Genomic DNA, 16,030 nt, shown 5'->3' on the forward strand with positions numbered 1-16,030 from the left:
AAGCAGGGTCTCAGGAGAATGCGTGATTTCTGTATGGAGGGGGTTTCTGCCTGCACTTTCTCGGATTCCCCTGCTAACTACACCAGAGCCTGGCTGGTGAGCTTCTCTCTGCAGGTCACTAGGGTGAGCACCTGCGACCTTTGCGTTGTTATGGGAAGTATTTTATTCAGAGAGGACCTCCTTATAAAGGCTATTTAAAAGGGTTTTCCCACATGCCCCGTATTTCATCTTTTCGTTGTGCTGGCCTGCCTCTTTTCTTATTCAGAAGCCATTGTGAGACTGTGAAACCTTTCTGGGAAGGCAGGTTGAATGTGCTGAGGCCTGATCAGCAGCACAGCTGAGTGGCCTGTTCAGCTCCAACATGGTGGCAACATCAACCGATCCTCAAATGGATGGAAGAGCCGGTTAAGGGAAATTCACTCATCACAAATGAAGACAATCAGAGGGTTATTTCCATGACCTTATTTTGGAGGGAGTTGGTCCTCTCTCATTGACCTACTCCCTTCTCTGGTCAAAGTCATTTACTCAGCTGTGATCAGCACCTGCTTTAGCGCACCCCACTATCCTGGGCACTTGGAGAAACACGGGTCTTAGAAAAGGCACCCTCTACCTTCTCCAAGGTTTCAATCTAAACGTTTTGGTCACTGTACTGGGGATTACATAATTTTTATTATTTCAAATCTAGATGATTTATGCAGTAGATTCTGTTTTGTAACATCCGACCACTTGGTCAGTCTCAAGGAACAACTTGGTTTCAAACCAAATGACATGGCTCATTTTATCTGGAAGTGAGTTGAATAACTCCAGTGTTCTGATAGGATTAAAACATTACTCTCAGCCAAATACAAATACATTCATATTTTTCTTAGCCTGCCTTCACCAATGAACTTAGAACTCGTTTTAACTAATCTTAGACAAGTTGTAGAGGCTTTAGCAAGGCTGGCCGGTACAAATAATTGAAAATGAGCAAAGAAGGGCCGGCCCTGTGGCCAAGTGGTTAAGTTCACGCACTCTGCTTCAGCGGCCTAAGGTTTCGCCAGGTCAGATCCTGGGCACAGACCTAGCACCGCTCATCAAGCCTTTTCTGAGGCGGCATCCCACATAGCACAACCAGAAGCACCTACAACTAGAATATACAACTATCTACTGAGGGGCTTTGGGGAGAAGAAAAAAATAAAATAAAATAAATTAGAAGATTGGTAACAAATGTTGACTCAGCTGCCGATCTTTAAAAAAAGAAAAGAAAAGAAGCAAAGAGAATGTCAATAAGGAGTTTTGTGGCTGTACTGAGGCCTTAATAACATTCCCAGTGTGAGCAGACACGCAGGCCAAGTGCCCCTGGCTAGCTGAGGTCTTGTCCTCATATGATCCGGAACATTCCCTGAAGAGAGCTTCCTCTTATTCACTGCAGACATACAGTGTGGCCCACCAGTGAGTAGTGAGAAGGGATAATTCTGTTGTCTACAAGAGTTGGCTGGTGGTCACAGGAAGCCATAGAACATTCTGGAAGGTAGGCCCATAAGGTATCCACTTTCCCAGCTGGTATTTCCAACTTCCTTCCAGAGCATGTCTGCATGTTCTATGGTGACTGAAAATGAAATTAAAGCCACATCCATCCACCTTCCAACTCCCTCTGTGTATGCGTAGCTATGTGTGGTAAACAGAACACAATATGTCATTCAGTGGAGGGAAAAATAATTCCCTAAGACATTAAACTCTTCTAAAAGGGTCATTGCCAAAATGAATTATCTGCAAGAGCAAATGATATAATCATCTTGTTACTGAACAGAAACACGGGTTCATTTACCTGCAACACAGTAGGGCCAATAAAGAAAAAAACTGAAACACCAGGCTTGTGGCAAGGAAAGAGGTTTACTATCGAAGGGCAGCTAGATGAGGAGATGGGAGTTAGAAGGGAAAATGGTAGGGACTTTTATCTGGGGTTTTAGGTATGGGAGGGAGACCATGTGCTGGGGTTTTAGATAGGGGACAGGGAGCAGGTGGCCGTGCTGGTTGACGTCTTCCCACCAGCCTGTGTTTGGCCTTGAAGACTGAATTTCTTTCCTCTTTTTTTTTTTTTTTAAAGATTGGCACCTGAGCCAACAACTGCTGCCAATCTTCTTTTTTTTCCCTGCTTTTTCTCCCCCAAATTCCCCCAGTACATAGTTGTACATTTTTTAGTTGTGAGTCCCTCTAGTTGTGGTATGTGGGACACCACCTCACCGTGGCCTGCTAAGAGGTGCCATGTCCGTGTCCAGGATCCAAACCAGCAAAACCCTGGGCCGCTGTAGCGGAGTGAGTGAACTTAACCACTCGGCCACGGGGCTGGCCCCTGAATTTCTTTTCCCTTGCCTGCCTGGACTTTTCTGGTTAGTTTTTATCTTCAGCTTGTGTTTGCCTTGTGAGGCTGAATCTTGATGTCTGGACCTTGACTTCCTGGGAAAGACAGCTCACTCTTATATAAGGAGGGACAGAAAGAACTGGGGAGTGTTTTGTTGGTTGGTTCGTTTTTTCTGCTTTTCCTCCCCATCCCCCCAGTACATAGTTGCATATTTTAGTTGTGGGTCTTTCTAGTTGTGGCATGTGGGACGCCGCCTCAGCGTGGCCTGACAAGCAGTGCCATGTCCACGCCCAGGATCCGAACCAGCGAAACCCTGGGCTGGAGCGTGCGAACTTAACCAGATGGGGGCCGGCCCCCAAGACCTGGTTAGTTTTAAACAACAGTTGATTATGCTGAATATGCGCAGCTGTGGTTAGCAAAGCTCATCTCCAATTGTTTGGCTATAGGGAAGATTTTTTTAACTTTGTGCTCGGTTTCGGTCTTATTTTTGTTCTGACTCACTGCTCTAGTGAGAGCCTGTGATGGGATGTGTGGAAGTGAAGCATGTCTCTGTGGCATTCCATATGTAGGAGTCTAGGAAAAGTGAACCAGGCAGTCTGGGAAATGACAATGAATTCCTTCATGAAAGCGGAAAACAGAAACACACATTTCTCATGCCAAGAGGGCAGGGCAAGTCCCCTAGGAAATTCTAGAGTCCAGGCCATTGTGTCTCCTTAAGTCTCCTGTGTGCACTGCCCTCTCCCTGAGACCTGACCTCTCCCCCTCCCACATCACTCGCTTCCCCTCCCCAGGGACTGAGGGCATTTAGGAAAATACTCTTCAGACTCAACAACTGAAGATTCAGAGTGAACTTAGTTTGTGAAATGAACCCGCCTCAAGACAGGGTCGCCTTTCCAAGTACAATTAACCTATTCTCTACTGCATCCTTCATAGAGCTCTGTCCCAGACCTTCCTAAGGAAATGTTTAAATATGTGATTCTGCCTACATATATTAATTCGCCCAGATATGAGTAAATAGATGTGTTCTCCACTGTGGTTCTAGAGCTGTGACTCTGAGAGCAGTGTGTTTCAGTAGAACGCCACCTGCTGCGGATCAGTCCTGGGCTGCAGTCCCGGCCCCAGCAGTTACCAGCTCCCAGGGGATGGACTTCTCTGAGCTGCATTTCCTCACCTGCCAGAGGATAATATCTTCTCACAGTGTTGCCACGAGGATGCATGAGATCTTGTATGTAACTGTAACTGATGTCTCTCTGTAACTGTTAGCACTATATGAATTTTTGCTAGAACATTCCAGTCCATTGGCATTCACTAGGAAACCAGGGTCAGAGAGCTACAAACCCACAAGACAGTTAATTCAAATGAAACATAGAAACCTGCAGCCGTGGTCCCAGCACTGAGTTCCTCTTCAGGATTAAGAGAAACGTTCTCTTATCTTCATTGGAAAGAGACGGGGGGCAACAGTGAATGTGGTTATTTTATATTTTTCCACTGGATAAAAGACAAACCAGTTAGTCCTCTGGAAAGAATTGGAAGTTGGTAAATTTTGGTGTTTTGTTTTTATCCCTGGCTCGTTATTTTTAAAACTTAGGACATGAGTTCCCAGCCATGTTATCTTCCAAATTTGTTACTTGACAGAGCACTCACTGAGTGCCCATCACTGTTATAGCAACCTGATGATGTGTAGAAATCATTATCCCCATTTTGTAGATAATTGCATGGGCAAAGGGAATTGAGAATGAACATTCCGTAAGCCGGACACCCCCGCTGCCCAAAGGGAAGAGTGCTTGTTGGGTTAGAGGGCAATATGGGAGCCTTGAAGACCTGCCTGAGGAATCTTGGACAGGCTGAGTCACAAAGGAGAATAAGAGAATTTAGAGATGGCAATACCCAAAGCCAGTTGAAGAAGAATCAGTATCCATCCAGGATGAAGCTCTCATCTACTCGTGGCAACGTGAGAAAAGTGAGGACAATGTAGTGGGTTTTTATGAGGCTAAATTTATTCCATTGAAAGAATTGTTCTTTTTATGTATTAAATCCTTCATGATTTGGGGTTTTAGATATGTCCTTACTCTATATGAAGTGAAGGTGACAGCCTTAGTAAATGGCCACTTCTTTTAAAATCTTTGTTTGCCCAAAGTTGACAGCTCTAAATTAGCCCCCAAAATGATTTTGAATTTTTATTGGTCCACAAAATCCAAAGGTGTTGGAATCACCATCCTAGAAAATCTCTGGCCTGTGGATGAGAGCCCAAGTTCTCGATGGCCCCAGTGCCCCACCAGCCTCATCATTTGGATTCCATATTCCCTGTCCCCGTCCCACTGGACATGGTCTCCACAGCTCCAGGCAACAATCCCTTTCTTCCAGGGGCTCAGCAGCCCCCACGCCTGTCTGTCCTGCACAGTAATAGCTGTCACCAGGCCGTCTCTTTCCCCTTCGGCTCAGCGGTGGTCACTGTCTTCTTCCACAGTCTCACGCTGCCTGCTCTTCTTCCTTCCCCTCCCCTCACTGTCTGGATGGGAGGGGGCCTCCAGAAGGTGGGCAATAATAGAAATCAACCTGGAAGGTACATCTGATTCTCTAGCCTACAAAAAACTGCCTACGCCTTGCTCATCTCTCTCATTCTCCTCTGGCTCCATGTTTATGGAGGAAATCCCTATCATTGGCTATCGTCGGCCAGCACATTCAGATCCTTTTGGAGTAACACGATGAGGCAGAGAGAGTAACATGATGAGTAGAATGTAATTAGCCTGCTGCGGCCTTGGCCGAGAGAGGTAACCGTGGGCTGACCTCACTGCACGGATACGCTGAGAGAGTGTGGATAGCAACCTTTGCAGACACACTCCGGAGGAACGTCTGAAAGGAGAGACTGTGGGGGAGGTTCTTGCAGTGCCAGAGCCAAAGGTGACGCAGAACGGAACAGTGAGAGGATTCGCAGCCTAGCGTTCACTCAGACGTGCTGGTTTCCACCAATAAGAAGTGAGCCCCCCTGGGTTTGAATCCCAGCTCTGTGACCCACTCTCTACTTGATGACCCTGGGTGAGCCCTGAGCCTCTCTGAGCCCAGCCAGAAAAATGGAGCTACTGGGACCTGCCAGCAGGATGAGGTGAGAAAGTGGAAGAGCAGGTCCCAGGGCCTTGTGGATGCTCAGTGCGTACTTTTTAAAGAAAACCTTTCTTGACTGTCCTGCTCTCCATGGTGTGAAGCCCAGAGACTCCCCTGGACTCTTCCCGCCGAGGTCTTGCTTCCCCCTCCGGGGTGCGGGGAGTTCTGGGATGGTGCGCTCGTTCCCCTCTCTCTGTCCAGCTGTTTGTCCTCACCACACACTCTGCTTTATTAAATTGGTCACATCCGTTGTCTAGTGTTTTAGTGTCAAACATAGGCTGTGTTTATTGGAGAAGTAAATCCTGTAAGTGCTTTCTCTAAGTCCATCCTAAAACAATAAATAAGGCTGTATTTTCATATCTGTTTCCTAAAGTTTTTGATGTACCTTCAACATATGTTCTATTTATATTCCACAGACAGTAGTTCCTCAGGGAAGAACAGAAAAAAGGAAAATTATATTTTTGAGTCAAAGAGTGATCGAGGAGGAGGGGAACACCCAGCCCCAGAAGCAGGTAAATGTGTGCCTTGGAGACTCATTGCAGAGGACCAAATAAACCCTCATGGGACCACAGAGCCTCTAGTTGAGGGCAGTAGACGAAGCTGCAGGAGCTCATGACAAGAGCAGTGACCTGTGGAGCAGAAGCACCGCTGTGCTCTCATCTCCTAGTCATGTGTCATCTTTGGGCTCTTGAACTAGTAACCCCCATCTGTGGACCTCAGCTTCTTCCTTTGTAAGTGGATTGACTAGATAATCCCTCTAGTCCCTTCCAGGTGTAACGTTCTAAGGAAAGAGTAATTCTCCTGGCCTAGTGGTTAGGAACACGGGCTCCAGAATCGGATGCCGAGATTCAAGTCCTTGCTCCACCACTGACCTCTGTGCCCTCGGGCATTATCTTCTCCCCGTGGATCTCAGTTTCATCTTTAGGAAGCTGGAGATAACAACCCATAGCTGCGTCACAGAGTTGTCAGGGAGAATAAACGGGACCATTAATACGAAGCATTTAGCACACTGCTTGGCTCATACAATGAGCCAAATAAATGATGGCTATTATGATCGACTGAGTCATGATACCACAGGAGTAAAGGTCTTGGACCACCCAGTTCTCTCCCCAAGTGCTCTAGTGACAGAGATGGAAGACAGCGGGAATGGGGAAGAGTGTGGGAGGTTGAAGGGATGTTTAGAAAGTGAAGAAGAATACCATAATTCCACAACTGTGGTTGTTTTTAACTAGAAAGAAAACACTTTTGACACAGTCCTGTAGAAAGGCAGGTTTTAGTCCTAAACCCCACAAACTAATTAGTAAAAGAAGATTTAGGAGAACAAAGTTATACATCTAAAGATTGAGAAAACTTTCTTTTTACCCGAGAGTAGTTTTTGTAATATCTGGACTGTATTAAAGTAACATTTTCCACAATAGATGGCTAAACTAATGCAGATATGAAGAGCCTGGAAGCTCCCAGTCTGCTGGCCTGCTGGACGTACCCTGTCCCAAGATACTTAAATAAAAAGAGCCCCATCCCCCATCGACATACAAAGGGAAACCAGGCCTGCCCCTTGCCCCATCAGCCAGTGCCCTTTCTAGTTATTTTCTAGTTGTTACTGTTTTGAATGTCACTCCCAGTCGTGTGGACAGAATACCCAATTCATCCCCTTGGCTGGTTTCTGAGAACGTTATCATGATGTGTCTTAGAAGGGGTTGGAAAATTTTAAATCTCAAATTTCCCCAAATAAAAACATTGAAGAAACCATTCCAACTACATATTGAAAAAATCTAGAATAATTTTCAGTGTTCTAGCAAGGACTTTACGGGAGATCTCATTTTCCTTGTCATCAAGGCATTAAACAGGGATCAGATGGAGAGTTCAGCAACCTCCTATCTGACTTGGCAAATGGAAAATTCCCCTGGGTTTCATGTCTGCTTCATTGTGACCCCAGCTGAACCTGAGCCCCAGGCTCAGGACTGGGATCTTCAACACACTCCCTTCCCTGTAGCCTGAACACCGGTGCGCATCTTTACACGAGTCACCGACATGTAGAAGGGCAGCCTTGAACCATTGTCCTGCCCTGAGCAAGCAGAAGCAGGCTCTGCGTTGGGTTCCAGTTTGTAAGAAATGGTTTGGGGTTTCTGGGGTTTCAGAAAGGGATGGCCAAAGTCTCTTTTTTTGCCCCATTCCTTTGTAACGTATCCAACTTACATGGCTGGTACAGGAGGATGAGGCGGAACCGACACCTTTAGGGCCCTAAGCCCTTTCAGAGCTTCTTCCCTCAGGGTGGCCATTAGGAGACTCTGGTAGCTACTAAGGCCCCAAACTGTCAGCCTGGAGAAATTCAGCAGTGATTCCTGACCCCTCCAGAGGGGTTTCGTGTGTGCGGAACGTCTGAGCCAGCTCTAGAATCAAGTTCTAGACTGTTGGTTTATCACAGGTGTCTATGTTTCACAATTCTCTATGGGAATACCAGCCTCACCCCAAACTGTGTTTGGTACCCAGCAGTCATTAATATACTTTCCCGATCCCCTCCTCCTGTGCCCAGACACTTCCAGACTGTTCCTGAGAGTCTTGTTCAGGAACCTTGTTCAAGTCCAGACTTGAAGTCATTATAAAATGAGTTCCTTTGCCTTTTGGAGGAGTGCAGTACCATCGTGGTTCTGGAGCTGCACTGTCTGGGGCCATATCCCAGCTCCAGCGCTTACCATACGAACTGCCCTCCAGGCTTACATGAGTCACTTAACTCTTGATGCCTTAGTTCCTCCTTTGTAAAGCGGGGATGATGATAGTGCCAATTCCTATGGTGGTTGTGAGAATTACAGGATTTCAGCTGGAAAGCACTTGGAACAGTGCTAGCATCTTTAGCGTGAGCTTATTTTCTTTGATTACTTTGAGTACTTACTTTGGTGTTGGACACATGGTTCTTAATGCAGAATGAATGAATAAATCAAAGAAAATGTTATAGAATCAACTTATGCAATGGAGAGTTTTGCTCCTCTGGTTCCACCACTTGGCAAGACCCCTGCAGCTAAAAATAGCTCCACCATCTCATCTCCAAGCCAGGCCTGACAAGGAGTAGACAGACTAAGAATAGAGCCTGCTGAGCTGATAAAAAAGACTCATCTGGAGCACCCCGTCCCTTCCCGACTCCTGCAGGCCTCCCAAGCTGGCCTCTAGTCTGGGGGTCTAGGACCAATCCCACAGGAAAAACCCTGTGAAGGATAACTAGAGATATTTTTCCCTGACTACCCTTAGTCAAAATTACACCAGCATATTTTGAAGCTAGTTTTCAACAATGGTGCTACTGGCTGAGAGTAGGTTCCCTGGATTTAGGAAAGGAAATAAATTTCTTAAAGCCCTAACAAGAACACGAAATCAGGAGTTAGTCCATAGTCATTTCATGAATCCATAAATGTAATCTGTGACTACAGCAGAAGAATATCCCATGGTCACAGTATCCTTGCAGTTTTCCATTTACAGAGTGTCTGTTACAGTTGGATATAAGGGTGAACCGACTGTTAACATTTGTACCCACTGACGCTATGCAAATTTTGTAGGGACCTGGTAAAGAATCTGGTTTTAAAAAAGTCTCAGTCTGAGACCTAGACCTGCAATTTACAAGCTCTGTGCTCTTAGGCCAATTACTTCCCCTCTCTGCACCTCAGTTAATCTGCAAAATGGTGGCAATACAGGGGCCTACTTGAGCTGTTCAGATTAACCGTGCATGCACGCGCCATCACTTATCAACGGCGGTGTTACTGTTCCTCATCACTGACCTGCCCTCCCTTCTCGCCTTCTCACAGGTGCAGTGCTCCCCCTGGCCCTGGGTCTGGCCATCACCGCTTCGCTGCTTCTCATGGTCGCCTGCCGACTCCGACTGGTGAAACAGAAACTTAAAAAAGCTCGTCCCATTACATCTGAGGAGTCTGACTACCTCATAAATGGGATGTATCTGTAATAAGCAGAGTTATATAGCGGGGGCCAAGGACATGTTTCACTTATAATTTATACATATATTGGGTTCTGGATATTTACAACCTTTTTTGTTTCTAACTGGGCTAAGAAAACGGAAAACCCAGAAGATTCTGCAAATCCCAAACCTTTGTTTTTATTTATCCTAGAAAGATTTTCCTTGGGAAGTATGTGAAATATTTTGAAATTTAGAGAGGAGTCCATACGATTAAAGACTTTCTCAAAGCTAATTCTGATTTATGTAAGCTGTCACTGAAAATGGAAATTTGTAGTCAACCAAGGCAGAAAATTCAGTACCTCAAGCGATGGCCTTAGACTGGCAGTGCTGACCCTTTACTTTTTAGAACCCCTGGCAACCCTGGACCACGTTATGCACAGCTTTCCCTGGTTCTGTGGGTCTCCTATTCCTCACTTTAAGCTTCCAATGCTCTCCTTTCTTTTCTCCCTTCAAAACCTGCTCTGAGAACAGACCTCAAATGAGTTTACACCCTCAGCGAGATGCTACCTGTGGCAGGAATACCTGAATTATAAACCTTAGGAACAGGTCAGTGAGGTCGCAGGGCAAGTCAAAGGGGGTTCTTCCCAGGGCCTCTGACTACATGTCATGTAGGTGGCTGCCTCATTAGGCTGCCTTGCAGGAGAAAAAACCCAGACTTTGGGTCGCAAATAGCTCTAACATGGTCATGAAGTGAGAAGGAAATCAAAGTGGAAGCGGAGAACCTGGCAGGTCAAACATGTTAACAGAAACTCAGCTGAGGGCGAAGCAAGCAAGGAGGATGCTGAGTTCTTTCTCTTGTCTACTCGACACTGCCCGACGACCCAGAACACAGCAGCTCATTCATACAGTCCCTAGTTTGCAACATGAGTCTGTGTTGATGGAAAAGAAAAATGCATTCAAATTGAAAAACAGAAGAGTGAGTGGATTTCTGGGTATAGCTTTTGTGAAAAATGTCACGTTTAAGTATCAGCAGGTTCTTTTACCCAATGAATGAGCCAGTTTTCCCCATTATTTACTTAATGCTATAAAATGTCATAATGTGTAATCAGCGACTGCCACACTTACGTATTCCCAGAGCATAGGCAGTTTTGCACAAATTCACCTTTAGAGAAAACCGGCATCTAGCTTAGCATCTTTTCCCTTTTAATATGTAGGATTTTAAAGGCAAATTATTCCCATCACCACTTAATGCCGGGATTTAACACATTCTAGAAATTATTCTACTATGAGGAATGTATAGCGTGGTGCCTGTCTACATTCACATGATGTTCCTGTTTACATAATATGGTTTTTTTTTTTACCATAAGTGGCAAATCTTTTAAAATACGTGAAAACACTCTAGAACCCTTTATTTTCAGACTGAAGCTGAGGTATGTTGTTCCTTTAGCAAAGGGTTTAGTTTGGGTCAGAGATACAATAGAATGCATTAACAAATGGAAAGTTAGTCTTAGAAAAACAAAGAAATTGGTTATTTTTATTTCCTGAGAAACCCAAGCATTTTGTTGGATGTTTAGAATTGAGCAAAGATTTAAATTTCTCCTCAAGGGCATTTGGAGAGATGACTGTGTGAATGAACTCACGATGTGTGCTCTGTGATGCCAGGCAGTTTGTTTTTTATAAAAGGATGTCCCCTACAGCCATACCCAATAAAATCAAAACTGATGAGGCATGCGTTTTTCAGCACATCTTTTATACGCGAGGAAAGTAAACACAAGCTAGTATTGCTAGAGTGTTGAAATACTTGAGGAAAGCTGTCCCATATCTATCTGTACAATATTCCTTTAATAAATTGTATTTTCTTTTTAAGCCTTTTTTGACAGCTTTTTAATATAATCCCACATTGCTAATATTTACTGAGCCATTACTATATTGCATGGATTTAATCCTACCAAGCCTATTTTACAAAGGAGGAAAGTAAGGACTAGAGGAGAATCAAGGTCTGCAAAACAGTTCTATTGTCAGATGGATTGAATGGGACTTTTAAAAGGGAAAGTTGTCTACAATTTACCTCTCAAACATGTCCTTGTGGTTCACATCTCTTTTCCTGAGAAAAGGCCCACCTAAACCATCGTCCTGAATACTGAAAACTTTCTTCCTTTAATTCTCAGTACAAGTCCATCCTTCCACAAGCACTTTCATATTTCAAGTCACCTGAGTATTAGTATGTCCTCCTCCATAGGAAAATAATAGTTTTTTTTCCATCTTTCTCCCACTGACTTTTCCGACTCTGGGATTTGGCTCTGTGATGCCGTCACATTCACCAGCACCTCCTTTCAGTCACTGACGGCCGTTCATGTTGCTCTTTCCCATATTTTCCCATGACCTGGACACATAGATGCTTATTTCTATTTGTTCCTCAGCATTGCTGTTCAGGGCAGATCCTTTTGATGAGCTAACTGGATTCCACCTATGGAACCGTACTGCAGTGCGGTGTGCCCCAGAACACAGGTACTGTCCTCAGCTTCACGCCATACTGAGGAGGCCACGTAACATCAGCATCTGAGCCTGAGATGCCGGCATTTGGGGCCGTGTTCAATTCCACTGTCCCCAAACCATTTCATGTTCGGTTTGCTTCCTTTTGGGATTACGCCTCTTTGTTCCTATCATAGTTACTCCATTTTTTTTCTTTTCTGGACTCCAGGTTTTCTACAACTGTTGGCATTAAAACTGAATAGGACTTTCTCACAGAAAACTGCCCCGGCTGAATAGAAAGGGAAGAGCTTAGCTTGCAGTTTTGCTGTTCAGAAATGTTCTCCCTGGCTTTTTAAGCAGCTGTGTTGCTTTTTCTTAGGTACTGGCCCCATTTTCCCAGCTCTTTAGCCCTACTCGATTCTAGTATTCTAAAGATAGTGTACATTTCAAGTTATAGCTACTTTAATGGCAAACGCATACAGATTTTTTTGGCTAAATATGAAATCACCAAGGATGAAAATAAGGTGAGACACCCCAAGGCTGAAGGTGCCCAGGAACAGACTGAAGGGCTGGAATGGAGCCTCCTCCATTTGCTTTATTTAGGTCTAAGTATGTCTTCATTCCTACTTATTTTAATTCTCAGATCTCATCAGTTTTTAATCTTGCAGAATTGGAAAGAGATCAACTTATAATATCATTCAGCCTAAAGATCTTTTTATGAAGTTACTTCAAAACTTAGGAAACTCCTCAAAACAAATTTTATTTTAATTTTTACCAAAAAGATTAGGGAAATTTATGTTGAGTGTATAGACTTTAAAAAAAAGTTCTCTTTCATTTTCATATATCATCATTTCATGACTGAAGACCCAAAAATCTGAATAAATCACAAGGCAGTGTTCTTATATTTAAAACAAGGCAGTTTCACAGATGAAAACAGAGACTCAGATGAATCTCTAAATATATTATCTGGAGCTTTGTATATAGAGGAATAAAGAAATCAGAACTGTGAACTATGAATCTAAGACCATGCCTTCCATTTTTTGCCAGTGAGGGGGACAGTCTGACATTCCCTGACAACACCCCTACCCATACCTTCCTGTCCTGCTTTATCTAACTGTTGCCTACAACCTATTCGCTCAATGGAGCCAACATCCTAAAGAAGGGCAGGTCTTTTTCCCTGCAAATATCCTTTTTGCAACTGATTTAAAACTGATACAATAGCGCTAAAATGGAAATTCTGCAGGCTCTTTGATCCATAGTGTAATTTCTAGGCAAAACCCTGACGGGATCATCACCAAAAAAACAGATAAACAAATAGTGATGGCAAAAGAAATTACTCCATGTAGAGCGATCCTTCAGGGGGCACAGTGAAGTGATCAGGGCTGGAAATTCAAATACAAACGTCCTCAGCTGCCACAGGCCCCTGGATTGCTACTCTCACATATTTTAAATGTCCTCAGTATTGCCATCACCTGTCCTGTGGACAAAAACATTCTTTCTGTGATGGCCATCCTCTTGGGACAGTCCACCTGAGCATGAGTTCTTCGGACTCGGCAGCCCCTAGAACTTCCCCTTGTTAGGAAAGGAAGTGAAGGGAAAGAGAGAGAGGACGGGAGGGAGGGAGGGAGTCACCAGCCCAGTACAGCATCCTAGGGGAACCAAAGTCAAGAGTCCTGGCCCAAACAATACAAAGTCAGCTAAAAAGATGCAGCCTAAAGTGGGGAACCAAAATTACTGCTGTAGCAATGATATTAGAAAGATTAAGGACAAGGAAATGATCAGACTTGTTTTCCTTACTATTATATTATAATACACAAACACGAACGTCCTTGGCCCCAGAGGCAGCCAGTTTTCTTTAAGCAGGATTTTTTACTGGCATTGTATTTGAGCCACACTTTAAGTATGATGGGGACAAAAAATTGTCATCCTCCTGAAAAAGGGTAGGAGAAATCAGGAGAGATAAAACTGAAATCTGATCAGAACTCATTTGTTTTACTGAATATAGTTCTTTAAGAACACAATAAGCTGTGGGAAATGATGATTTATATCCTGCAAGAGTTTTAGCACTTACCTAAAATAAGTTATTGGCCTTGAGAACTCCATTTAGGACATTTTTTGAATTACCCATGTTAGTTACTTCATTTACAACCCTAGTACTGAATTACCACAGTCATATGAGTTCTTTAGTGCCATACCAAACTACTGGAAAATTTGTTAACATTTAGCTGAAAACCAGAAACACCCATCTCTATAATGAAACAAAATTGAGGAGCTTTAATCCTTGGCTGACAATCAGATGCCGAAAATAGCTTCGAAGAATTCATGAGTATTACGTTACTACTAAAAAATGTTATACTATTTTACATGAATTTTTAAGATGCCTTAGTATAGGTACCTTATAGTCAATTTAAAACGTGTAATCGACTTTTTCTGAAAAAAAGCAGTGTCTTTAAAAGGGTAAGGGATTTTAAATATTTTTCCAATGTTAATGTATTATTTGCCCCCAAATGTCATTTTTTTCAAATGTTACTGGTTGAGAAAGAGTTGAAACTTTCATTAGAAACTGGAATTATTTTCAACTTTTGAGAGCTAGATTTGGCTTTAATAAAATCAAATCTGTAAAATGAAAAAAAAAACCCACCTTGTTTCAATGAGATCTCACTAGACTGGAATTTTTTAAAATATTTTCATTATTGTCCTTCATATTATATAAAGGAATCACTTCTATTAAGGAAAAGTGAAATAGTAAAATATTTTAGAAATTATGAATACTAAAGATTAATGAGACATTTCTTATCTCTGACCAACACATACTTTCAACTCTCAAAGAGAAAAGCTCTTAGACCTAGTAGAAATTATTTCCATCTCTATCCACTTACTGATGCTCCCTTAAACTCCATTCCTGTTTATTCAACAGTTAAGTTTTTTGGGTTTTTTTTTAAGATTTTATTTTTTCTTTTTCTCCCCAAAGCCCCCCGGTACATAGTTGTGTATTCTTCGTTGTGGGTTCTTCTAGTTGTGGCATGTGGGATGCTGCCTCAGCGTGGTTTGATGAGCAGTGCCATGTCCGCACCCAGGATTCGAACCAACAAAACACTGGGCCGCCTGCAGCGGAGCGCGCAAACTTAACCACTCGGCCACGGGGCCAGCCCCCAACAGCTAAGTATTTTAATTCACAAAAGTGTAAAGGCCTAGAGCAGCACTTGGCCCAGCACTTGACTGCACCGAGCAGGTGGCACTTAGTCTGTCCCATCAGATTTATAAACTGTCCCCGCGACCAGTCTGCACACTCCTGGAGCAGAGGAGCCTTCTTCCATCCCCAAGACAGAACAAAGGGATTTACATATAATAAAATGTTGGTGACGGCTATGAAGGATACAGACTAGTGGAGAAGTTTAAGAATTAATTTAAAGTCTTAAAGAATACCTGACCTTTGAAACTACTTCAAACGACACTGAGTCCTGGACCAAAAGGGTTCATGGCCTGGGTCCAGAAGCAGTACCCACAAGAGCAAGCTGAAGCCGGCCATGAACTTAAACACAGCTTTTGGCTAGCTACAAATGCTAGCTTCCTGTGTCTAAGACCTTGCCCAAGAAGAGGCAGCAGTGAAAAGATGTACGCATCATTTTTAAGCCATTTTTAAAGTAGTCACGTTTCACACTTGAAGAGGTGGGGAGAGGGCCTACACCCTCACTGAGGATCTCCGTGCCGGAAGCACACGCACCTGCACACAGCAGAGGAAAGGGCTTCTATTTCAAGTTCTAGCGTCCTTAAACAAACTAAGATCCTATTATAAAAGGCATAAAACTACAACATTTAAACTGATCCCAAAGTGCTACTGCCTTCTTAGAAACTCATTTTACAATCATTATATTAATAAATCTATTTATAGGTGAGAGATGGGTTTTGGTAAATTTATGCGCAAGCCTGTCCTTCCCTGACATTAAGTCAATTCATTCACTCACTCATTCAGCATTTACAGTACATCTACAAGAGGACAAGCCCTATGTTAGGCAAAGAAAAACGATAAATGAGGTGTAGTTCTTGTCCTCAAGAAACGCAGTCACATTCTGCAAATGTACACTTGGATTAACGCTGTTAACCTACTAAGAGTTCACGTAACAGAGCAACAGAGACACAACTTCTCCTCTGTGATCGCAGCCATCGGTGTCTGGTGGACATGCAGTTCTTCCTTCTACATTCAAACACACTGAAGC

The 16,030-nt window shown here is 43.5% G+C and overlaps 1 protein-coding gene across 1 annotated transcript in view; it reads left to right on the forward strand.

Annotated features, from left to right (window-relative positions):
- Positions 1-11,068, forward strand: part of LRP11 (LDL receptor related protein 11) — a 42,493-nt gene extending 31,425 nt beyond the window's left edge. The window contains exons 5-6 of the mRNA XM_046669809.1: positions 5,860-5,955; positions 9,235-11,068. Of these exons, the coding sequence (XP_046525765.1) occupies positions 5,860-5,955; positions 9,235-9,389 (251 nt within the window). The 3' untranslated portion in view covers positions 9,390-11,068. The remainder of the gene's footprint in view (positions 1-5,859; positions 5,956-9,234) is intronic.
- The last annotated feature ends 4,962 nt before the right edge of the window (positions 11,069-16,030 follow it).

This window comes from Equus quagga, chromosome 8, assembly GCF_021613505.1.
Source record: "Equus quagga isolate Etosha38 chromosome 8, UCLA_HA_Equagga_1.0, whole genome shotgun sequence".
Lineage (NCBI taxonomy): Eukaryota > Metazoa > Chordata > Mammalia > Perissodactyla > Equidae > Equus > Equus quagga.